We start from the raw sequence: 25,691 nt of genomic DNA on the forward strand, positions 1-25,691 counted from the left end.
TACAGGATGAAGAAATTCAGACTATGTAATAGGCAGAATCAATTGTTACCTGCCTCAATCAATGCCGCTCCACTTTCACTGTTCAGCAGCTCACAAATAATTAAAGTTATCCTGGACAAAAACCTCATCTGTAATGACTAGCTAACCGCCACCATGACAAACTTCAAAGTCAGTGATATCAATCTGAATTCAATAGTGTGGAACTGGATATAGCTGATGAATAAGTATGAATCTTACCCTGATGGTCCATGCACGTACTTCATCTGGGCCTGCAGTGAAAAAGTATTCTAGTTGGAGTGCTGCAAACCCAGCCTTAATGATCTTTGGCAAAGCGCTGAAATAAAATGAAACAAATTCACTCAACATATAACTTGATTGTGCCAGAGATCAGTATAGAGCTAAAATTATTCATTTCAAGCAGAAATGTTAAAGATATTAGTAAATGACCATTCATCTTTCATAATACACTTGAAGAGGCCTGAAAGCATGTAACTGTTTCTGAAAAAAATCCTTTCTAAAATTGGTTTTAATTGTATTAGTCTGAATATATCATTTTGAATTGTTTACTATAAAAAAAAGAGAAAAATCTGATCTACTCATTCTATGACTATTTTCCTCCAATATTAATTATTTCCAGGACGTGGGTCATGAAAGCAAAATTATTTGATTGAAATCCAATGTTTAAACAATATATTAGTGTTACTCAGAAAAAATTAAGGCAACTGATTCACCCTTTCCCTCCCCCACCGAACATGACGAAAGAGTTTTGGCGATCATTCCTTCTCAAAAATATACATAACTAATACCTATGTTATAATTAAAACACTGTACAGAGATGACAGATGACAGTTAAAAACTTAATTTAAAATAAATCTTTTCACTCTGTCTCATGGTAAAGAAAGGAGAAGATTCCCTCTTTATAATGGTAATTACTCTGTCATTTATTATTCTATCAGCGCAAGCAATTAAATTACTGCAAGGAAATAGTTGATAATAAAGTGTAGGGAAAATGAATGCTAATTAACCTTTGTGTCATGTTCGCTTCCAGATACTTCTGTCTCTCCTCAGCACTCAATTCTTGCAACTTGAGTTCCAAGGCCCCACTAAAAGGAATGACCAAGGCACCTGGGTCATACTTGTCCACCCACTCTTTAATTTTTATCAACCTGTAGACAAAAAAGGGCACAACATTATCTTGTAGTGCATGCATGACTGTACCACATTCATTATTATCAAGTAGCACATACATATTCATAAGAATTGCACGGTTTTATGATGCCATCTTTTTGTGTATAGCTTTCCAAGGTCAAGGCATTAACAGGCAGCAATTGCTTCAGGTATATGCCGTGAGATTTTACTGTAATCTAGTTTTACTTTAGCACATTATGAACCATCATACAAATATTATAAAACTTTTTAAAGTACACTAAATTTGTTCAGCAGTAACACCTGTGTCCTTGAAAACCTCAATTTTATGATTTATGATTTTCCTTACTGTAAAATAAGGTAAATTTTTAAGAAGCAAAAACATTAAGTTCTGTTTATATAGGAACCACACCTAAGAAGTGCCAGCTAATTTGTAGGAGTTTTTGCCAAATAAATAATTTGTTCCACCCAGATATTTATAAGTCTAGTTCAGTGCCCTCTTGGACTAACAAGAGCTCACAATAGTGCCTGGCTCTCAGGGAGACTTTTGCTAAATAAATAAAGACATACAGAAATACAGATTTACAAACCTAGTTGATTGTATACACACTGTTCTTACTTTTGCAGGAGCACAAATAAGGGAACTAGAGGAAATAAATTCCTTTAATCACAAAGGGTTTGGAAAGCCCAATCAGTTAGGGAATAGACACCAACTTCCCCAAAAAGATGTTACTGAGTGATTTCTTTTTCTTCTAGATCATGGGGTATTTTGGCAAAGCAGTAGTTGGAACATAAATGAAGTAAGTGTAGTGAATACATTAACCAGATTCTGATTCTACCACTTTGCTAGCTCTTTCTTCCTGGGCAGGTTAACAAACCCTTCTGAACCTGAGCTTCCTCACCTATAAAAATGGAGATAACTGTAGTACACATTATATTGTAATGAACCTGGGAAAGTAATGCTAGCATATAGTAAACAGCATCACTATTAGAATTATTACTGTTAAGGATAACAGTAGTTACTATGGCTAATTTTCATTCTCAATCATAGATCATATGTCTATGATTCTGGAATAGGGTTTACAATAGAAGTGAATACAGATTTCACAGAAACTTTTGTTAAAAATATTAATGCATACCATAGTCTTATGTAATTCTACTAGCCTTCCACATTTAGACCAAGGTTTTAATAGTTATTATGGCAAAAAATTGTGGCTGGAATCCTTTAAGTAATCAATGTAAAATATCATAATAGGGAAAAAGAAACACAAAAACTAAAGCACAAATTCATCAAAACTCACCTAGCAAAGAAAATGTGAGGGGAAAAAAAAAAAAAGAAAATGTGAGGGGATTGGTTATTATAAAATTAAGAATATGGGGGCAGCCCCGGTGGCTCAGCAGTTTAGCGCCACCCTCAGCCCAGGGCTTGATCCTGGGGACCCGGAATCGAGTCCCATGTCGGGCTCCTGGCATGGAACCTGCTTCTCCCTCTACCTGTGCCTCTGCCTCTCTCTCTCCCTCTCTCTCTCTTTCATGATTGAATAAATAAAATCTTTTAAAAAAATTAAGAATATGGCCTACTGAGGAGGATTTACCATAGGATAAAGGAATGGAAAATTCACATAATAATTTATACATGTTTGTTATATAAGACTAACCTATAATTTAATCATTTAATGCTATCAGCAGTTTTTGATCTTCATAATGTTTTTTTCCCTTTGGTCACATCCTAAAAGAATGGACCAATCCCTAAGAGTTTATTTTGGAATAAATTATGTGTACTTTATTTTTTTTTAAGGTTTTATTTATTTATTTATTCATGAGAGACACAGAAAGAGAGGCAGAGACACCGGCAGAGGGAGGAGAAACAGGCTCCATGCAGGGAGCCTGATGTGGGACTTGATCCCAGGTCTCCAGGATCACGCCCTGAGCCAAAGGCAGATGCTCAACTGCTGAGCCATCCAGACGTCCCAGGATGTGTCCTTTAAAATAGGAAATTCAAATCAGATGTTTCCTTATTCAAAATTATGAAGGATATGTTAAGGAAAACAGGTAAAATCTGTTATTATTTTTTCTATTTTTAAAAAGAGTTTATTTAAGTAATCTCTACACCCAATGTGGGGCTCAAACTCACAACCCTGAGATCAGGAGTTGCACGCTCCACAGACTGAGCCGGCCAGGCACCACGAACAAGGGAAAATTTAAACTGATACTTCTGCCTATAATAACCTTATGAGATTCTAAGTTACTTCACAGACTTACAACGTTCAAACAAAGCGATGTGGCTTAGTGATGTATGTTTATTACACAAGTGAGAATCAAGTGTCTGGAGATATATGTGGATACATATACACACACATATATATATCCACATACAAAATACAGATTCATTGAAAATGAAAATAAAACAAGCCGAGGTAAAAGGAGAATACAAAAATATCACACACATTTTGTATCACAAATATGGTCAACATAACTAATAAAACCAGAACTGTTAAGAAACAACAAGATAAGAAATAATTACTTTGGCTAAAACATCAATTCAGAATAACAATAGTTCTACTCTGTCATTTTAACAGCCTTTCCTGCAGAGTCCTCAGAGGGATTATTTGCATTCCTCAGGTGTTCTATTGTACAATTCAGATGAATAAAGACTTACAAATCATTCCTCTACCGCCAATGTGAGACTTTGATCTGGTGAATACACCATTGTACCTTAACTATAATTGGCAAAAAACCTGACAGTGTAGAGCATCACAAGCTTAATAACAAAGGAGAATATCTCAAAGTGTTGACAGATGATCTTCATAATGCAGAAGCAGAGCTGGTACATTTTAGCAGTAAATGAGCACTGAGGTCTAAAGGTCTCTAAAGTGACTGACATCAGACCTGCTATAGCCTCACTAAAAGAAAAAGGTACCGGAGCACTCTCCGTAAAGTGAGTTAGGCTCTTTGCCTGCGAGCTTCACTTTTGTGACTTTCACTGTCATAGAAAACACAGGGAAGATGAAAAGTGAGTTAGGTTCTTTGGCTGTCTGCTTTACTTTTGTTACTTTTACTATCAAACAAAAGTGAGAAATGTCCCAAAGTGATTTTTAATTACACATTTGAAATGAACCTTGGGTAATAAAAAAATAGTACTCAATTTTAAGATTACAGACTGAAATACATATAATATATCTATTAGGTCTGATGGTTACAAAAGTGTGATAATGAGGCCAAGATCACAAGTTTGAACCCCATTGGGACCAGTTACCTTTTGCAGAAAAATGTCTATTCTATTGCTACAAACCATACCCCAAACTATAGTTAGTCATCTAAAAATGTGTGCTCCTGGCACATGAGGAATATGGAAAATCAAAGTTGATCTCAGTACCACTTAAGGGAAAAACAATTTCAAGTATATTCTGTCAAATGAATAATGATCTCCATATACAAATGTTAGCAAATGTCCAAAGAAAACTATCCAATTGTTAGAGACCAAAATAATAAAATTATAATGATGATGATATTGTCATAGAATATCACATCATATGAGGGGAGACAAAACAGTAAAGACAGTACACTCAGAAAGAGTTAAACTGTAAAGACTTTGATAATATTCATTTTGCAAATTTCTACAAACAGACTATATTACAAGGGGATCCATCTTTCTTTTGATAAGGAGCCAGAGCCACGGTGATTTCCCTAAAGTCTTATGAGTAACAAATGGAAAGAGGAACTGCCATTAGTCGTATTTTTCTCTCTGGTACTGATTCCATAGCAAGAGGACAAAGCAGAGACAATCAGTTTTAAAACTAAAAGGATGATGCTTGGAGATACACTGGCAGGTTGTGAGGTTAGACTGTCTGGCAGAATGAGATCTTTAATGTTAAATTAGTATTAGATTTCCAAAAGATCACGTCTCAAATTTATCTTTGGTCTTATAATCTGACCTTTTTAGCAAGTCTCGAAATTCTAGATTCTATAATTTGATTTTCCTAAAATTCATTTACATTGTTTGTATTTATTTCCCCGGATACAGATTGTATTCCTTTTTTTAAAAGCATGTCCACAAAAAAAAAAAAAAAAAAAAAAAAAAAAAGCATGTCCACATATTTATTTTTCCCCTAAGACCCATTTATTTGTAAGGGGGGGTGGGAGGGAGAGAAAGAATCTCAAGCATAACTCAGGGCTCACTCCCACAACCCTGAGATCACGACCTGAACCAAAATCAAGAGTGAAATGATTAAACGACTGAGCCACTCAGGTGCCCCTAATTTTATTTCTAAAAATTCTATTTGTCTCTCTTTCAAATCTATCTGCTCTTTTAAAGTAATACTTAATTCATTTAATGAATTCTTAGTCTCCCTTCCATATTTTAAGCAGATTAGCTTAAAAGTTCTTTTCAGGCTGCTCTAATTATTTCTGGTTTCTTGGGTAAAACTCTGCCTTCCACCATTAATCATCTACTAGCAGCCTCTCACAACAGTTGGCTCCTGTGTATGTGCTGTGCTGTTTTGGGGCACAAATGGGCAGCAGCAGTCAAGTTCCAAGGGAGTCTGTGGTCCCCTCTATTTAGAGATGTATCTATGGGGTAGTTTTGTGCTTGTTCTTCCAGGGAAAGACCTCTAGAGGGTTGTGGGCTCTGGGTCATCTTAAGGTTTAGTATTTCTGACCTAGGTCATTGGAATTGCAAATTAAGGCCCCCTACCTCTTATAGAGGTCCTAGTCTCCAATTCCTGACAGTACAATTTTTTCCTTTGCCCGGGGTGGGAACGGGAGGCATTTTTCTGGGTTCTGATCTTGAGAAGCATAGCTTTTTCTAGGCTTTATGAGTGAGCCTCATTGCAGCACCTACAGTCTGGGGCCTCTGCCTTGACTCTTATTCCTATGCTTGCCAAGGCCTCTAGGTCATATATAAACTGGGTTTTATTCCCCTGAGGGCCAGTCTCTATTGATTTCACTCTGACTCTCACTGAGTTTCCTCTTTGTTTTTGGCACCTAGAAAATCCCTTACTTGCTTAAGTCTTTCTGTGTGTTCTAAATATACCACACCATCATCAAGACCATCCTTTACTGGTTATTTTCTCTGGTGTTTCTATATATAACCAGCAAGAAGAGAGTGTCCTATACTGGCTCAGTCCACCATCTTAACTGAAAACTCTCCATACTGGAGTTAAATCTTCCATTTTATTGTGTTCTGATACAACAGCTTTCAAACTTTTTTTGAACATTACCCAAAGGAAGAAATAGATTTATACTTGATTCAAACATATGGTGCACAGACATATTATTTTTATACACATATCCAAACTGACACAGGTTTCAGAAAACAATACTTCACCTTTATAGTGAGAAACAGGACAATCTCAATAGTGCTATTTGATATTCCACATAAAACTAAATTCTTGCAACTTAAAATAAACCCCTGAAATGAGTTCTCTCTAACATAATTTTAAGGGGCGTCTCGCTGGCTCAGTCAGAAGGGGGTCATGAGTTTGAGCCCCATATGGGGTGGAGAGATTACTTAAATAAACACAACTTCAAAAATAAAAAAAAACCCTTATACTTTAATATGAATTTAACTTTTTTCTTCACTTTATGTCCATTTGGCCACTCATTTACCTCCTAGTTACAATAAATTCTGATTATATTTTCTAAAATCCTTAAAGATGGCTCAACTCAAGCATAAAGCCAAGTTATATTGCCACTTACAGTGTCTTTGCTGAACATTAGAATTCTCTCAAATCTGCTATTCTAGTCCGTAACATAAAAATGTCTTTAAAATCTTTAAAACTGGGACACCTGGGTGGTTCAGCGGTTGAGCGTCTGCCTTTGGCTCAGGGCGTGATCCCGGAGTCCCAGGATCAAGTCCCACATCGGGCTCCCTGCATGGAGCCTGCTTCTTCCTCTGCCAGTGTCTCTGCCTCTCTGTATCTCTCATGAATAAATAAAGTCTTTAAAAAAAATCTTTAAAACTGTTACATATGATAATATTAGGTTCTTATACATAACCTACATAATTTTCTGTATGAATCAAGGTCTTAACTTTTTAAAAAAAATCAGCAGTAACATCTTGCTTCTGACTGAATATAACTGCTGGCAAACCATATGTCAATAGTCAGAAAATGATGGAATTTACACAAAGGAGGCTCTAGGTCTGGTTTATCCAGTGATTTAACATCATTCAGTCAACATTATTATGGACTTGACCTTTACTAAGTTAGTTCCTCTCATGTTGTTCATGGTATGGATGTACCATAAATCCAGAGGGCACTGAAAAACACTGAGGTCATTTCTAGTCTCCTCCCTTGCAGGTTTACTCTCATTTCTGTCAGAATTGCTCAGAGTACCAAAGAATGTGTTTAAAATATTACATTCCTTTTTTTCCATTTTCCAAACTAAAATCACTGCAAATTAATGTCAATTTATAGTGTTCTAAAAAGAAAAGAAAAAGAAATAAGGCTATGGAAGGTAAGACTATCCTCTCATGGATGACATAAACATTAATCGTTCTTTCACAAATGGCAATAAATAACACCAGAATTATTAATACTAAAATTAATACCACAAATAATGTACACACTGCACTGAAATATAGCCTTTAAACAATATTCATTCAAGGCCAAGAAAATTAGCTCTAGAAAATCCAAAATTTCCAACTCTTAAGAATTCTTTGAATAAATGGAGCTATTAAGGAAGTTAGTGGGTGGGGGAGGAGAAAGAAGAAATAACAAAAAAAAGTAAGCTCTAGTCTAATTGATTATTGTCTACATATCTAATCCCTATTCCAAAAAAGATCCCTATCTTTGATCTACATAATGGACTTCAAGTTTCCCTGTTCTTGTCTAATTTCATGGAGCTGTACAGGATAAGGATTATGACTTCGTTCCTCAAAGTGTGGTCAACCTCAGAATCTGCATTTTAACAAGATCCCCAAGCATTTGACAGGTATGTCAGACTTGCAGAAGCACTGAACTAAAAGGACTTTGAAAATGTGGGCCCATTAACTGAAAGCATGAAAATGTCAGCCATAACTCCGCAGTCCAGCTGATAACTGTGCACATGCAGATCACCTATCCCACCAACATGTGGGGAGTAAGAATAATAAAAAAGTTCCTGCTTAGATCTTCCAGGTTAGAAACCAGAAAAAAAAGTCACTAGAATTTCAGAAAATGTAAGGCAAATGTTTGCTGTAAATCCCCTGCAATCTCAAAGAAGTTTCAGATTAACAGTAAAAATAATTCGTTTAGACAGAATTACTATATGGTCAAGAGTTTCTTACTTTATAAGGCATAATTACACTTCTCTTATTCTAATAAGCTTTAATACCCAGAGAAACATCTGTAGTAAGTTAGTTTTGGAGTGTAGATTCAAAATATAAGAAGTGATTCCTACAGAGAGAATTTTGTGAAATTTAAATTCTTATCAAGTAAAAGGGATATTACACCCAAAATAAGGACCTCACAGAACCACTGTCTGAAAAACTCCATTCATTCTGCAGTCACTATAATGAAATGGCATTTGTATATATCCAACCGTGTGTGTGTGTGTGTGATGTGTGTTTACAAAAGGAAATAAAACCTAGAGAAGCGGGCATTCGTTTTGCAGCAAATAAATCAAAATCGGGTTTCAGTCTCTATTTCAAGAATTTATTTTTAATTTTTTTATTTTTATTTTTCTATTTCAAGAATTAACAAGATTTCTGACTTGAGCAGTAATTGGAAGGTGATGGGGAAACTGAAATGACAGGTGTTATGATAAGCAGAAAACCTTAAAAGCAAATTAGAACAATTGGGATATACTTATCCTAACACTCTGGTCTCACTGTGACTCTGAGATTTCTTACTTTAATGTACTTAAAGAAGGATAATGGATAATATATGCAATTAATCTCAATGTGATGAACATGGAACAACTATATGGAAATATTTTCCATGTTCAGCAAAAGGCTCTGTTTAAAAAAAAAAAAAATCTTTCTGTGCATTAACAGGAGGAAACAGCAGGATGAATCCTAACCAGTTTGAATAAATCTTAGTAATCCCATTCTCTAGCTGGCAACTGGTTAGAGAATGGGCATGTGAACCAGCTCTGGTCAATGAGGCCTCAGCGGAAGCCTCTTTGGGCCTTTAGAAAAAGATTCTAAAGGGTTCCTTTGGCTCTTAAACAGAGAAAAGAAGGGAGTCTCTACTGGATACTATGGATATTAATTATCCTTGGAACTCTAGCAGTCATTCTGTGACCAAAAGAATGGAAGTGGGGGAAGATGAGAAAAACCCTTCTTCTTGATAATATCACAACCTTGAATTAAACAGGAACACTGAAGAGCGCCCAGGTGGCTCAGTCAGTTAAGCATCTGACTTACACCATGATCTCTGGGTTGCGAGACTGAGACCCACATCAGGCTCTGTGCTCAGAGGGGAGTCTGCTTGAGATTCTTGTCCACTTCTCCCTCTGCCTCTGCCCTTCCTCACTGGTGCATGGTCTCTCTCTCTCAAATAAATAAATAAAATCTTAAAACAAAAATCAAAAAAACAACCAGGAACACTGAATTAAACAACCCTAGAAGCATATACTACCTTGGGTCTTACTATTATGTATTTGGATGACCTCTGTTATTTACAGTGAAAGCATCCTGATACTGATAATGACTGCATTTGGGGCTTATCTTCATTTAAGTATACGAGTGCAGTTCCTCTTCATTGGTCAAACTCCAAATTCTTATTTAAGAAATCAGTTACTGCAGAGCTTTTCCTGAGCTTCCACATGGAAGATGTTATTACTACACTCCACCCTATATTATAAATTGCCTATTTTCTTATCTCCTCCTACTATAATAAAAACTTCTTGAGGTCAGGAGCTTGTTCTTCCTTCGTTCCTGGACACATCCACAGAATTCTCCTAGCATGGCACTGACACACAGTCGATGCTCAAACAGTTTCTGAATGGATAAGATGGAAAGAGCATTTCCATCTAAGTGGCTAACTGGCTCAGTGATTACAGGCAGTGACTTAAGGTCTCTTAGCTTTAATTTACTCATCTGCAAACTGATGAGTGATTTTCCACATGTTCTGGGTTCCCTAATGGAGCTCCCAAGGTACTAGGAGAGGAAGGGGTGCATCCACTACTCTTGAATTTCAACCACAGCTGCACTGTTCTTACATGTTGAATTTCTGCATCAGATTTCATCAGAAGAAAAGTTCTGTTTTTAACAGTTCTAAACTTGAATGAGTAGAAGATCCTTTTCAGATGGCATTTTCACTACCATTTTATGGCGTACGCCAGAAACTGAACAAGTGCTAAGATCTTTCTGCTTAAATCCTACTGCTCACCATCTTTTTTTAAAAAAGATTTGATCCATTTAATAATTTATTTATTTGAGACAGTGCACATGTGCGTGAGGGGGGAGAGCAGAGGGAGAGGGACAAGCAGACTCTGCTGAGCATGGAGCCTGACATGGGGCCCCATCCCCTAATCCTAAAATCATGACCTGAGCGGAAATCAGGAGTTGGAGGCTAAACTGACTAAGACACCCAGGCGCCCCCTACTGTTCACTATCTTTTAAAAGAAAAAAAAAAATAACCACAACCAAAAACTCTCTTCCCAGTTTCTGTCACTCTCTATTTCCTCACATAGACTTTTCATAGCACTTACTATGTTCCTAATGTTTATGGTCTTCCATCCAGCATTGGCAAACCCACTTACCCAGTTATTAGTGCAAGGAACTTTTTAAATTTCTTGTTCACTGTGGTATTCCTAGCACCACTTATATATAATAGTTCCTGGCATAAGCAGATGTTTATTAGATGCTGGGTGGATCAATGAGAAGGAACAAATTACGTTCAGAGTTAATTCAAAGATTACGTAAATGAACATTCAGAAGTACATATGATTCTTTCAGACCCTAGTTACCTTCTCTTCTGTCAGAGTCAACCTTTAGAAATTAGTAAACTATAGTTGACTTGCCCATTGGAAGTAATGCATGTTTATTAGCTAGAATGGCAAGGTGAAAAATCATACAAACAGAACATGGGGGAAGTATATTTAATTCAGGTAAGGCTACATAAAATTCACAGTATAGTGGGATTATTTTCATTCTCATGTTAAATCTGTGGCCTGAACTACTGTAATTCAAGTCTAAACCATGGAAATCATTGTGAATGCAGAAAGAAAAAAAAAAAAAGCTTTGTTCAAACTTTAAGATGTTCCCTGAGTCTCATGCTTCTTACTCCTTCAAGGCTACTAAGTTATGATTTATGTTCATAACGAGTGGTCCCAAGCATGGTACATTATTGATACTATAGAGCAATTTTCTCAAAATACAGTTTCTGGACCACCTGTGAGTCTAGGACACTACAAGAAAATCTAGATTTGTGATCTCTGCAAGTGGGATTTGCACCTAACCCTTACAACATTTTGCACTCTGATGTCTGGTAGCAACTATTTTTATTTTTATTTTTTTTTAATTTTTATTTATTTATGATAGTCACACAGAGAGAGAGAGGCAGAGACACAGGCAGAGACACAGGCAGAGGGAGAAGCAGGCTCCATGCACTGGGAGCCTGATGTGGGATTCGATCCCGGGTCTCCAGGATCGCGCCCTGGGCCAAAGGCAGGCGCTAAACCGCTGCGCCACCCAGGGATCCCAGCAACTATTTTTAAATCTTTCTCTCTCTCTCTCTCTCTTTGCATTTCTACATTCTAGCTTTAAACATTACACATAGGACAATCCTATGAGGGCAGCCCGGGTGGCTCAGCGGTTTAGTGCCGTCTCCGGCCCAGGATGTGATCCTGGGATCGATCAAGTCCCACATCGAGGTCCCTGCATGGAGCCTGCTTCTCCCGCTGCCTATGTCTCTGCCTCCCTCTCTGTGTCTCTCATGAATAAATAAATAAAATCTAAAAAAAAAAAAAAAAAAGGAATATCCTGTGATTAGCGTTGTCATGAGGTATGAAATCAGTATTTGTAGCTTGAGACTGTGAAATTCTGTTAGGTACAAAAAAACTTCCCAGCTACTTTACAAACCTATAAATATGAAATTACTTCTGGCCATTGGGCTCTGAGATAAAATATCTTTCATTCCACTTTTGTACAAGGAGGAAGACACCAGGTTGATGCAATCTATAATCAAAACATAAATTTATTTTTTTAAAAGATTTTATTTATTCATTAATGAGAGATACAAAGAGAGACACAAGCAGAGGAAAAAGCAGCCTCCACGCAGGGAGCCCAATGCAAGACTCAATCCTGGAACCCCGGGATCATGCCCTGAGCTGAAGGCAGACACTCAACTGCTGAGCCACCCAGGTGTCCCTCAAAACATAAATTTATAGGGAGAGCCACAAATCTTGATTTAACATCACATTTTTTAGGGATGTAGATGGTATCAGAAATGAGACTTCTATATCTAGACTACTTATGAAGATGAAGAAAGTCAAACAACAACCTTTAATATCTTGGGAGAAATGGAGGAGAAGATGCTTGGAATAAGACTGAGTATTATGCATGGGGGGGAGGGGAGGGCGAGAGAGAGCATGAATTGCAACATGTGTCATAGGGGTAGTGTTCCAAAGAAACACGGTTCCAGAAACATGATGAAAACGTTAGTACTGAGTCCTTTTGAAAATGGCCTAATCTTATAAAGGGCTTATAAATGATAAAAAAACTAACCTGAGATAGGAACATCCCTAACAAAAGAGGTGTACTTGTACAAGAAAATTACAAAGCATTATTGACAGAAACTAAAGACTGAAATAAGTGGAAAGACATCTGTACTCATGGACTGAAAGACTGAATGCTGTTAAGATGCAATATTCTTGGGGCACCTGGGTGGCTAAGTAGGTTAAACGTCTGCCTTTGGCTCAGGTCATGATCTCAGGGTCCTGGGATCGAGCCCCACACTGGGCTCCCTATTCAGAAGGGAATCTGCTTCTCCCTCTCCATTCTGCCCGTCCCCACCCATCCCCTGCTCCAGCTCTCTCTCAAATAAAATAATAAACAAAAGCTTAAAAATAAAATAATAGTTAAGGTATTATATAAAAAATGTGAAGTTCCCCTGAGGATCCCACAGTTAACTCTTTCTTTTTGTTGTATCTCTCTAGACACCTTCTGCACAAATATAAATGTATATATACACACTTTCATCTTTTTTAAAGATTCTACTTATTTATTTGAGAAGCAGAGAGAGCACAAGCAGGGGGAGCTGCAAAGGAAGAGGGAGAAGTAGGCTCCTCACTGAGCAGGGAGCCCAATGTGGGGCCTGATCCCATGACCTGAGCCGAAGGCAGACGTTTAACTGGCTGAGCCACCCAGGAACCCCTTACTTTTAATTTTTAAAGGAATCTCCAAATGGTTTTCATTCCTATTAACATTGCATCAAGGTTATAATTTCTGCATATCCTTGCCAACATATTTTCTTTTCTTTTCTATTTTAGTGCCCATCTTGATGGGTGTGAGATGATTGATATTTCATTATAATTTTGATTTGCATTTCTTTAACAATTAGTGATATTGGCATCTCTTCCTATGCTTGGTGGCTATTTGTATATCTTCTTTGGAGAAATGTTTATCCAAATCCTTTGCCCATTTTTAATTGGGTTATTTGTTTTTTTGTTGACATTGTGCCATAGTCAATTGATTTTTGACAAGGGTACCAAAACAAGTCAATGGAGGAAAAAATAGTCACCAATTGGTGCTTAGACAAGTGTACAACCAACAAACAAAAATAAATATGAACCAAAAACCTAAACGTAAGAGTTAGAACTATAAAACTCTACGAAGAAAACATATGGACATCTTTGACCTTGGATTAGGCAATAGCTTCTCAGTGAGACATGTAAAGCACAGACAACCAAACAAAAAATGCATTAGACTTTATACAAATCTCAAGTTTTGTACATCAAAATATACTATCAAGAAAGTGAAACAACAATCCACAAAATTGAAAAAAAATTTTGGAACTCATCTGATTTGGGACTAGTAACCAGAACATATATTTTTAAAACTCAATAATAATTTTAACTTATAGTTAAGTCAGTAATAAAAGGACAGAAATCTAATTTAAAATAGGCAAGATTTGAAAAGACATATCTCCCAGAAAGATATACAAATGGCCAACAAGTATATGAAAAGTTGTTCAATATCACTAATTACTGAGAAATGCAAATCAAAACCATAGTGAGATACCAGTCCATAACCACTACAATGGTTATAATTTAAAAGATGGACAATAGGGGGTGCCTGGCTGACTCAGTTGGAAGAGTAAGCAACTCTTGATCTCAGGGTCATGAGTTTGAACCCACATGGGGTGTAGAGATTACTTACATTACTTAAATAAGTAAAACTTTAAAAAGTTAAAAAAAAAAAAAAGATGGACAATAGTAAGTTGTATATCCATATAATGAAATTTAAGTTAGACATAAAAAGAAATGAAGTACTGACATCTGCTCCAGCACACACGAAACTTAAAACATAGTAAGGTAAAAGCCATCATACACAAAGGGCCACACCACATATTCGTATCAATTGATTTGTAATATCCTCAGTGGACAAATGCAGATAGACATAAAATAGATTAGTGGTTGCCAGGATAAAGACAAGAGGGAATAACTATTAATAGGCTCAGGGTTTCTTTTTGGGGTGATGAAATGTTCTGGAATTAATGATGGCACAACATTGTAAATATACTAAAACCCACTGAGTTGTGTATTTTAAAAGAGAGAATTTTGTATATGATAATTATCTAAAAAACCACCAAAGCTAAACTGAGATTTTAAGGATATAAAAATGCTAATAAAATGCAAATTATGATTCTATAATGTTTGACCTACCTGTAGAGAGATCAGGGATCAATAGAAAAAGCAGAAATTTTGGAGTAAGGCAAGTATCAACTCAAATTTCAGCTTAATTGCATACTAGCTATAAAATTCTGGAAAAGTCATTTAAGCTTCCTGAACCTCAGTTTAATCACCTAATACACAAATAACAATACTTATCCTCACAGGATGATTTTAGTATCAAAGTGCCTAGAATATTACAGACCTTCAAACTTTAGTTCCCAACCCTATTGGGAAGGTAAGCATTCTCATTCTCAATAGTTACTGTAGAGTTAAAAATACTATTAAATTAACTGTGAATAGGGATCCCTGGGTGGCGCAGCGGTTTAGCGCCTGCCTTTGGCCCAGGGCGTGATCCTGGAGATCCGGGATCGAATCCCACGTCGGGCTCCCGGTGCATGGAGCCTGCTTCTCCCTCTGCCTATGTCTCTGCCTCTCTCTCTCTCTCACTGTGTGCCTATCATAAATAAATAAAAATTAAAAAAAAAATTAACTGTGAATAAAGAATGAGAGTTCTTTTTAAAATTCAGGTCTTTCTAGGAAGAAATCTTGCCTTACCAACCCTTTATAGAAAGGGAGATAACTAGAAGGGAAAGAATTCAAGCATAATGATTGCAAAATATATATATTAAGTCACTCTGTGTACTAATAAGCATTACGCTAGATCTTGGGGTGCAACTTTGAAAAAGGAGGTGTATGAGGTAAGAGAAAAAACAGACAAACATGTAAATACAAAAGAGCATAATAAGTATGTTAGGAGAAGCAATGTGCCACAGGAAAAATGAGGAGGGGAGTGCACTATCTCAATAAAGGAACATTTTGGCCTCATTAGAACTAGAAATTTCAGAAAAACAGAAACCAATACATTTGTCTTTTCAATTATAAAATGTTTTTTTCAGGTTAGTTTAGTTATAACAGGAGAAGCAGAAAAGGAGAGGGGTTTTTATTCATGATAGAGCTAGAATTTTGTGGGGCCAACAAGTAAGAAACCCCCAAGGGAAAGATAAATATGGGTGTGTATGTCAGAATCCATTTGCACAGACCGCCTTTCCTAAATGGATCCTTCTCCTGAAGTTGTTCTTAATTCAGCCTCTGGAGGGTGCCTCCATATTCTAACAAAAGAGACCATTCCCTCATGATCCTGTTTATCTAAATCCTCTGTTTACCATGTGGGATGCATGTAAATTTCATAAAGGAACAGACACAGAAGGATATAAACCCAAGGCAAATAGTCAGTGTGAGAAAGAGAAAGTCCCTGTTTCTGTCTCTATGGCAAAAAGGGATTTCAGGGGCAGAGGAGAAATAAGAAGCACTATGGAAGAGATCTCTTATGCAAATTTCAACTGCAGCAAGTAAGTTCTTATTAACCTGTATTTTCAGAGGCACTAAATAGAACCATGGGTGTTGTTGTTGTTGTTGTTTTTATTCACTAGAGACACAGAAAGAGAGAGGCAGAGACACAGGCAGAGGGAGAAGCCGGCTCTATGCAGGGAGCCCAATGTGGGACTCGATCCCAGGACCCTGGGATCTCATCCTGGGCCGAAGGCGGGCGCTAAACCGCTGAGTCAACCAGGGATCCTCGAACCGCGTTAGATGAGAAATAAAGTGACTTTTCCCTATCAGTGGGATGCCAACTGGCTTAATAGAATATTTTTACACAAGAAAAGGAGAATCACATCTCCCAAAACTTGTAGTTGTTTTCATAGCATGTACTTTGTCCTAACAATAATAAGAGTCCATTACTTTACTAACAAAACATTGTGTGCAGAATGAATTTTTGTAAATAAAAAAAGTTATTTTATTTCAATGAAAGGAATCCTATAATTAAAGGATTCCCATGGGCAATCTCTTTGCTAATGGAGGCAGTACAGAATATGGTTACAGAACACTGGAGCCAGAAGGAGGAGGAACCCTAACTATGTCATGGAACCTTTCTAAAGTCTCAGTTTTCTCACTTAGAAATGGAGATAGTAATAGCATCTATTTCAGAAGGATGATGTGAAGATTAAGTGAGAAAGTGCATGTAAAATACTCAACATGGTATCTGACACAAGGTAAATATATGCTCAACATATATTTATTTGCTATTATTATTACTTATAAATTAAAAGTGACAACTTGTGTCTTTTTTAAATACCTCAATGTTGCGATCACAATCCTTAAACAGAATTGTGCTGGGTTTATCTATGTCTGGCTATTAACCAGATTTTTCTGATAAGGCAGGTCTAAGAGTTAACCACATCAAAATTTATTTAAAGGGATTTCCTTTCCTCCTTATATTGTCCTGTCTGCTATATAAAAAATGGCAAGCCTCCCACTTACTAAAATCAATGCTGAGTGATATTCCTTACAGTTTTTAAGAAGGGGAAAAAATTATTTAGGGCTGCAAATACCATACAAGAAACAGATTTGAGCATACTTGACCTTGCTACAATTTCTGAACCAATATTACTCAGAACAGCTTCTCACTCCCTGTTCCTTGGCCATTCTGGGAGAGACAAAACTGACTGAACATTTCTTCCTTTGCTCCTATTCCCCATTCAAATGTTTCTTTCTGCCACCCCAACACACTGCCTGCTACATATATCTACTGTTTTAAAATAAATTCCCTTCAAAGAAATTGCCAAAAATGATTTTATTAATGACATATTACAATAAAACGCACATTTTAAAAAAGATTTTATTTATTTATTCATGACAGGAAGAGAGGCAGAGACACAGGCAGAGGGAGAAGCAGGCTCCACACAAGGAACCCAATGTGGGACTCGATCCTGAGACTCCAGGATCACACCCTGAGCCAAAGGCAGACGCTCAACCGCTGAGCCACCCAGGTGTCCCTAAAATGCACATTCTTAAATGGTTTCTCTTACTTTAAGATTTCTGCTCTTAGAATATATTAAAAATAATAATTATAAATGAGAATCTAAATGCTATGCAATTGACTTAAGCCTACTTTTCATTTTGTTTCCAGGGGAGATAAATCTTTTCTCTGACAGTATAACAGTATTAAAAATATCCTATCTTAGGTGTGCCTGGGTGGCTCAGTCTGTTGGGTCAGGTCATGATTTCAGCTCAGGTCATGATCTCAGGGTCATAGGATCAAGCATCACATTGGGCTCTCTGCTAAGTAGGGAGGGAGTCTGCTTGAGATTCTCCCTCTGTCTCTGTCCCCCTTCCTGCTCACATGCACTCTCTTTCTCAAATAAATAAATAAATCTTTTTAAAAATCCTATCTTTACACTGTAGTCAAGAGAATAAAAATAATATACACTTCTTGTCTATCAAATTAGTAAAGATTAAAACAACAGTAACGCTCAGTGTTGGCTGAGGTTAAGGAAATGTACTTTCTTGAATGGCTACAAGGATGTCCACTGTACTTTATTCATTTAAAAAAAAAGAGGTCGGGATCCCTGGGTGGCTCAGCGGTTTAGCACCGCCTTCAACCCAGGGCATGATCCTGGGTCCTGGGATCGAATCCCGCATCGGACTCCCTGTGTGGAGCCTGCTTCTCCTTCTGCTTGCCTGTGTCTCTGCCTCTGTCTCTCATGAATAAATAAATAAAATCTTAAAAAAGAGAGAGAGAGAGGTCAAATAACCTCAACAGAAAACACCAGAGATCTGGATAAAATATAGTACACAGATATAATAGCACAGTATATGATAATTATAAGTATTAAAAATAGGTGGAAAAATATTTGTTGCTCATTAGACTACCTACTAACACAAGTATTTATCAAATATTGGCTATGTGCTAGCAAAGTAGTGGGTTGGTAGTAATAAATAAGACAAACATTGTCCTTGTCTTCACAGAGCTTACCAAGTCAGCCTTATGATCTTTTTTTATGTATACTGATACACATCTGATAGGAAACAAGGAACCACTGATTTTTTTAAAACTTTTTTATTCAAGAATAATTAACAAAGAACAAAGTGCACAGATCTTATATGTTCAGTTTGATGAATTTTGAAAAATTTATATATACATGTAACCACATTCAACAAAGATAAAGAAATTTTATCTCCCTAGAAAAGTTCCCTTTATGACCCTTTCCAGTCAATTCCATTCTTACCTCATCATGCTGTTCTGTGTATTTTATTGGTGAGGTGTATGACTTTCACAGTATAAATATGTCACAATTTAATGATCCATTCTCCTACTGATAGACATGTAAGTTGCTTCCAGTTTTAGGCTATTTTCAATAGGGTTGCTATTATTTTGTGTAACAAAAACATTTATAATATATGAGCATATATTTTCATTTCTTTTAGGTAAATACTAGAAGTTGGAATTATAGGATTACAGGGTGGATGTATGCTTTACTTATATGAAACTGCCAATTTTCCAAGTGGTTGTACCATTTTATCTTCCCACCAGAAATATATAACAATTCTTGTTCCACTTCTTTGTTAGTCTTTTTAAATTGCCTTTCCCTGATGACCTAAAAATGCTAAGTACCTATTTTCATATTTATTCATGTATCTTCCTTTGTAAAGTTGTGTTTGAGTCTTTTGCCTATTTTTACAATTGGGTAATTGGTCATAACATTAAGGACGTAAGTCCTTGGCCAGATTAACATACAGTAAATACATTTTATTTAGTCTATTCATTTTCTTAGTAATGCTTTTTGATGAAGAAAAGTTATTCACTATGATAAAGTCTAATTTTTCTTTTCTTTTTTTTTTTTTTTAAAGATTTTATTTATTTATTCATGAGAGACACAAGAGGCAGAGGGAGAAGCGGACTCCGTGTAGGGAGCCCAATGTGGGACTTGATCCTGGGACTCCAGAATCATGCCTTGGGCCCAAGGGAGGCGCTCAACCACTGAGCCATCCAGGCATCCCTAGCTTTTTCTTTTGTTAATGTTTTCTGCATCTTATCCAAGAGACCTTTGCCTATTCCAAGTTGTAGAGATACTCTCCTATGTTTCAATGAAGGATCATGGAATGAGAAAATGGCACAGTGATTTGTTTAAAGCAAACCAGAATGCCTTGCAGATGAAAAGAAGCAACAGTGTCAAGGCTGATAAGCTAGGAGTCTGCTACTTAATTAAAAAAATGAGGTGGTGAGGTTTTAGTTTTGGTTGATAAGCAGTGTAACTGAAAAAGATGAGTAAGGGCCAGATTTCGAAGGAAAAAATGGAAATTAGTGACTAACTGTATATGTTATATGAAAGAAGGTATATTAAAATGATTTGAGGAACTTAAGCCTAAAAGATACAAAGCATGCTAGTACCACTAAAAAAGAGCAAAGTTTAAAAGTAGACTCCACTGTGGACGTATTATAGGAAAAAATTAGCAGTTCAGTTTTATACATACTAAGCTTAATAATAATAATGGAATAGTCAAGTGGAGTCTGCTTGTTGACAGTAATAATGAAACTTGAAAAGACCTAAGAGGAGGGATCTCTGGGTGGCGCAGCGGTTTGGCGCCTGCCTTTGGCCCAGGGCGCGATCCTGGAGACCCGGGATCGAATCCCACGTCGGGCTCCCGGTGCATGGAGCCTGCTTCTCCCTCTGCCTGTGTCTCTGCCTCTCTCTCTCTCTCTCTCTCTGTGACTATCATAAATAAATAAAAATTAAAAAAATAATAATAAAAAAAAAGAAAAGGCTGCTGATTTACAAATCGTTAAGAGAGAGCAGCACTTCTCAATGCAACATTCACGTACCAGCAGCATCAGCATCACCTAGGAACTTGTTGGACATGACAATTCTCAAACCCATCCCAGACCTACTGAATCAGAAACTCAGGTAGTGGGGCCAGCTATCTGTGTTTTAATAAATCCTGCAGATGATTCTGCTGCACACTAAAGTTTGAGAACCACTAACATACAGGTTAGAGTCAAAGGTATAAGCACAGAGGGAAAGTGAAAAAAGTTGAGTCACTCAGTTACTAAACCCTGGGGAAGAGCCATGGCAGACACAGATAAAATCAGTAAAGAGATTAAGAAGTGAAAGGCTAATACACCTGTCACCCAAAAGCAAAGCAGAAGAGAATGTCATGAAATTTCTAAAGACAGTTTATTCTGGTAGGATCAGAGACAAAAAGACAGAGACAGGTACACACATACTTTCATTTATTATAGACCCTGCCCCCCCCCCCAACCCCATGAGGGTCATTGCCTTGAAGAAAAATATTATTCAGGATATATTTTCTACATTAGTTTTCCTTTAAATAAGAGAAACCTGCAAACAAAGTAATACAAAAATATTACTATAAAATAACATTTTATTCATTCATTCATTCATTCGTTCATTTAATAGGCTCAACACCCAGTGTGGAGCCTAATGCAGGGCTTGAACTCATGACCCTGAGATCAAGACCTGAGCTAAGATCAAGAGATAAACGCTTAACTGACTAAGCCACCCAAGCATCCCAAAACCACATTTCTTTTAAAAGGAAAGGAGAAATGACAGGCATCTTATATGCGTAATTTTATTTAATACTTACATAGCTCTTTCAAGGAGGAAGAAGAGAATAAGCTATAGTGTAAAAGGAATGTGGGGGAATGCCTGGGTGGCTCAGTGGTTGAGCATCTATCTGCTTTTGGCTCAGGTTGTGATCCTGGGGTCCTGGGATTGAGTCCCGCATCGGGCTCCCTAAGGAGCTTACTTCTCGCTCTGCCTATGTCCCTGCCTCTGCTCTCTGTGTGTTTCTCATGAATAAATAAAATCTTAAAAACAAAACAAAACGAAACAAAAAAAAAAGAAAAGAAAAAGAAAAAAAGGAATGTGGGGCCAAAATAAGTTGTTCTAAGGACTGGAGATATAATATCAAGCTTATAGGCTGACAGGAAACATCCAAGGGAGGGGGGAACTGATGATACAAGAGAGAGAGAAGGAGGAATGCAGATGAATGGAGATATATATATGCACAACTAAACAACTGTCTTTGGTTAAGTACATAGACCAGGAGTCAGCAAGTCACTATACATTTTTGTATGGCCTGCAAGTTCAGAATAGCTTTTGCGTTTTTTAAAACAATTTTATTTTTAAGTAATCTCTACACCTAACACAGGGCTCAAACTCACAACCCTGAGATCAAGCGTCACATGCTCTTCCAACTGAGCCAGCCAGGCACCCCAGTTTTTACATTTTAAAATGATTCTCAAAAAAGAAGAATGTTTTGCAACAGTGAAATTATATGAAATTCAAATTTCAGTGTCCATAAATGAAATGTTATTGATACTGCCATGCCCATTTGTTTACATACTGTCTAAGGCTGCCTTCTTCATCTAACAGCAAAGATGAGTAGCTGTAACAGACTGTGTGACCCTCAAAGCTGGAAATACTATGTAACTCATACCACAGAACATCTGCTGACCCCTGGAATAGTCAGTTCATATACCTGTGCTCTAAACCTTAGGTGTATCTAATTAGAACAGAAGGACTTCAAATGATCTAGATTTCTATCAATGAGGACTAAAAGTCAGTGTTGAAACATAAGGGATATATTCAACTGATTCACCCAACCAGCTACTCAATCAGTCAACAGTATTTACAGAGTCCAGGGTCAAGCACTGGAGGTATAAAATGCTGAAAATACAGGCAAGGTTCTTATTCTCCTGGAATTAAGTTCTCATGAGACAGAAAGACAAATAAGCAAGACTATCCTTGTGATAAGTGCTCTGAAGTAAATACACATGATGCTGTGAACAAAAGGGAATCTGGGAGATAACTCTAGACAGAGTAGTCAGGGAAGATGTGTCTGAGGAGGCCACAGGGGCCAGCCATGGTGGGGAGAAGGGATGTGGCAAATAAGGGGAGCAGACAATTAAATGTTCTTACATTTCTGCAGACATAGAAACATGAGAGGAAGGAGAAATTCATACACTGTGAGTAGCACATTCATGGAACACTTTCCCTGATGAATTTTCCAATGGTATTTTTACTACAAAGTATACACAGTATAATTATATAATGGGTTCATATGGTTTGGGAACAAAATACAAATTAAAAAAAATACACACACAACACTGTATAATTACTTAATTACCCGAGAGATAGGAATGGTTCCAGAAAACCATTTCCGCTTATCAGGTATATACAGTAACAGTCTTTTTTTTTTTTTTTTTTTTTAAATGGGGGAGAAACATTCCACACAATGTTAAGTTTTACAGGATACTGGCAAATGCAGACATATCAAAGAAAGTATAAATGGTAGACATTTCTTAATTGTTTAAAACAAAATTTTTTCCTACTTTCTTATTCTATGAATACATCACAACGAATAAGTATCAAAAATGAGCATAAAAGGATAAACAGTACTAGAAACCGTAGAATATTCTTCAGTTCTAATTCATACATAGCTAATGCAGCATAACATATCAGTTGAAGCTTGACAAATGACAAGCTATGAACTTTGGGAAAGAGTTAGTGTCATTTGATTCTTAATTCTAAATTTCTGACTTAGCATACACCAAAACAACTATTTAGAAGACACAGCCCGTCCATTCTGTAGTTTGGCTGTGCAGTTTTATTCCATGTTAAAATAATTCTTTCATTTACCTTGTTTTTTCAGACACAAATAACTTCCTACTCCAAATTTAAGCAGATTGAAGTAGTACAAAATAAAACATTCAGTAATCTTTCAGATATTTATAAAATTATGCAATTCTAGTTTATTTCTCCTTATGAAAAACAGAGAAAACATGATTTTCAACCATTTAAAAAGCCTGACACAGGTCTATCGAAATGTACGGTACATTCAATGTAATGATTCATAGTGTCTCTAATAGAAAGATTCAGCAGTTCTCAATCGAGACCTTTATTCCTTCTCTGAATAAATGATGCCTGAAATTTTTATTCTTGTTCTAATGGAATTTCAATGGCCTTCACTGCAAATCTACTGGAAATTTTTGCATATTAAGTGGAAAAAATTAAATGATGTTAACCACATTTTAATGTGATTAAGGCTGACAGGGTCATTATTTCTGCTAATCACTCAGTTTAAAAAGCTCAAACAAAACTTTATAACAGACAAGGTTTTTAATTTTCTGTATATCTTGTTGAAATTTAAAAAAAAAAAAACTGTAGAAGAAGGGAAAAACCGTACTACAGTCCTTGACAAAAACCAATGAGTAGTTCATACAATTTGCAGATGGGTTTCATTATACTTAATCTGGTGATGTAAAAACAAAAATGCAAAACAATCTTATACTGCACATGCTCCTCTGGTTTCTTTCTTTTTAAACACAAAGAGGGTAAGGAAAATGTGCTTTGTAGAATTTTGAGTTCTGTGTTTCCTATTTGCTGCTAAATGGAAACAAATATAGTTTTTTCTTTAGATCTTATAGCAAACTAAAAACAGAATTAATGCAGAATACTGCCTCAAACAATTCTTCAATGTTCCTTTTTTTTTTTTTTAGGTTAATCTATGCCATGCTACTATGAATATTTCAAATATATTAGTGTAAACTAAAAATCTTCACTGATACAAATCTCCAAAAAGAGTAGCACTAATTGCTATTAGAAAAATAACAGTAAGTCCAATGGCTAGCTGTGCTTATAGAAAATTTGTCTTATCTGTTTTTTGGTATGATATTTACTTTGTTCACTGGTCATTCTACACCAGAAACTTTAACTTAATTACCTAAGATTGCAGGTATAGTTGATGTAATTTTAGTGCTCTACCTGGAAAAACTTATTTTTAAAAGTACAACATTATAATATTGTTGAAGCAAAAAAAAAAAAAAAAAAAGCAGGGACTTAGGCAAAAAGACTTAACCAGTATCATCTTTAATTTTCTGACCATTTCAATATTCTCCATAAAGAATAGCAGTTAAGCTAGGTAACATAACACACAGAATTATACAAGAATGAATCAAATACCTCACTACTCTGTATTGGCTGTGAACTGCTTAACTAATACTGGTTGTTGAAAATCATCTTTGTCTTTCAGCTATGAAAATGGTAATTTCTAAAAATGATTTGAGGGCTGGAATTCATTTTGACATATAACTTAATATGACTATTCCTAATCCGGTAGTTGTAGTTTTTACAAAAACAAAATTAATTCGCTTTTAGAAAAATATAATGAGCAAATTATTTTTGAAAAGAAACACACACCTGAAGTTCAGGCAGTCTAATTCACATTGATTCACCTCAATCTAGTAAACTTAAACCAAATTCAATGACTACAAGCAAAACGCTGCATACATAAAAAAAGATTAAGCAAATATATATATATTTTTTGCATTGTAGTTTTCTAAAGCCGTATGAAACTATGATCGCTGCAAATAATAGTCAAACCAACAATTGTAAAACTTAAGCTACAGGTGCAGTACCTTTATCCAAAAAAACCCCATCATCCTTTTCAGGGTAAATTATTCAACTGCCTGTAAACAGACAAATGAGTTTACCTCACTGATCACAATCTAAGTAGCTGACAAAAGCAGAGCACCTGGCCAATAAACAAGTCCTTTGAAATACAATTTTGTACTAAAGTTTGAAAAATTGCTGTTCTGTTTTCACCCTGACAATCATAACCAAACTACTTTCCAGCGAGAAGCTCAGCCTTTGGTGAAGAGAAAGAGATTAGGGTCTGTCGGAGATTATATAAATATCAAAAAGTTCAATATTAATGCTGCATTGTAGTCATAGTCTTTGATGTCTACACAAAAAATTAATTTTGTTGAACTTTAAAAAATTTTAGTGTGATGCTATGCACTGGTACATCAACTAATAATCCTCCAGAATTTCTCTGCTCATCTAAAAAGAGTCCCTGCTGAA

At 36.3% G+C, this 25,691-nt stretch overlaps 1 protein-coding gene across 4 annotated transcripts in view; it reads right to left on the reverse strand.

Moving 5' to 3' along the window:
* Positions 1-25,691, reverse strand: part of OLA1 (Obg like ATPase 1) — a 170,099-nt gene that overhangs the window by 5,764 nt on the left and 138,644 nt on the right. For all 4 annotated transcript variants that reach the window (XM_038584878.1, XM_038584881.1, XM_038584879.1 and 1 more), the window contains 2 exons: positions 1,026-1,166; positions 238-334 (listed from right to left, as the gene is read on the reverse strand). In XM_038584878.1, coding sequence (XP_038440806.1) covers positions 238-334; positions 1,026-1,166 — 238 coding nt within the window. The remainder of the gene's footprint in view (positions 1-237; positions 335-1,025; positions 1,167-25,691) is intronic.

The sequence above is a fragment of the Canis lupus genome, chromosome 36 (genome assembly GCF_011100685.1).
Source record: "Canis lupus familiaris isolate Mischka breed German Shepherd chromosome 36, alternate assembly UU_Cfam_GSD_1.0, whole genome shotgun sequence".
Classification (NCBI taxonomy): Eukaryota; Metazoa; Chordata; class Mammalia; order Carnivora; family Canidae; genus Canis; species Canis lupus.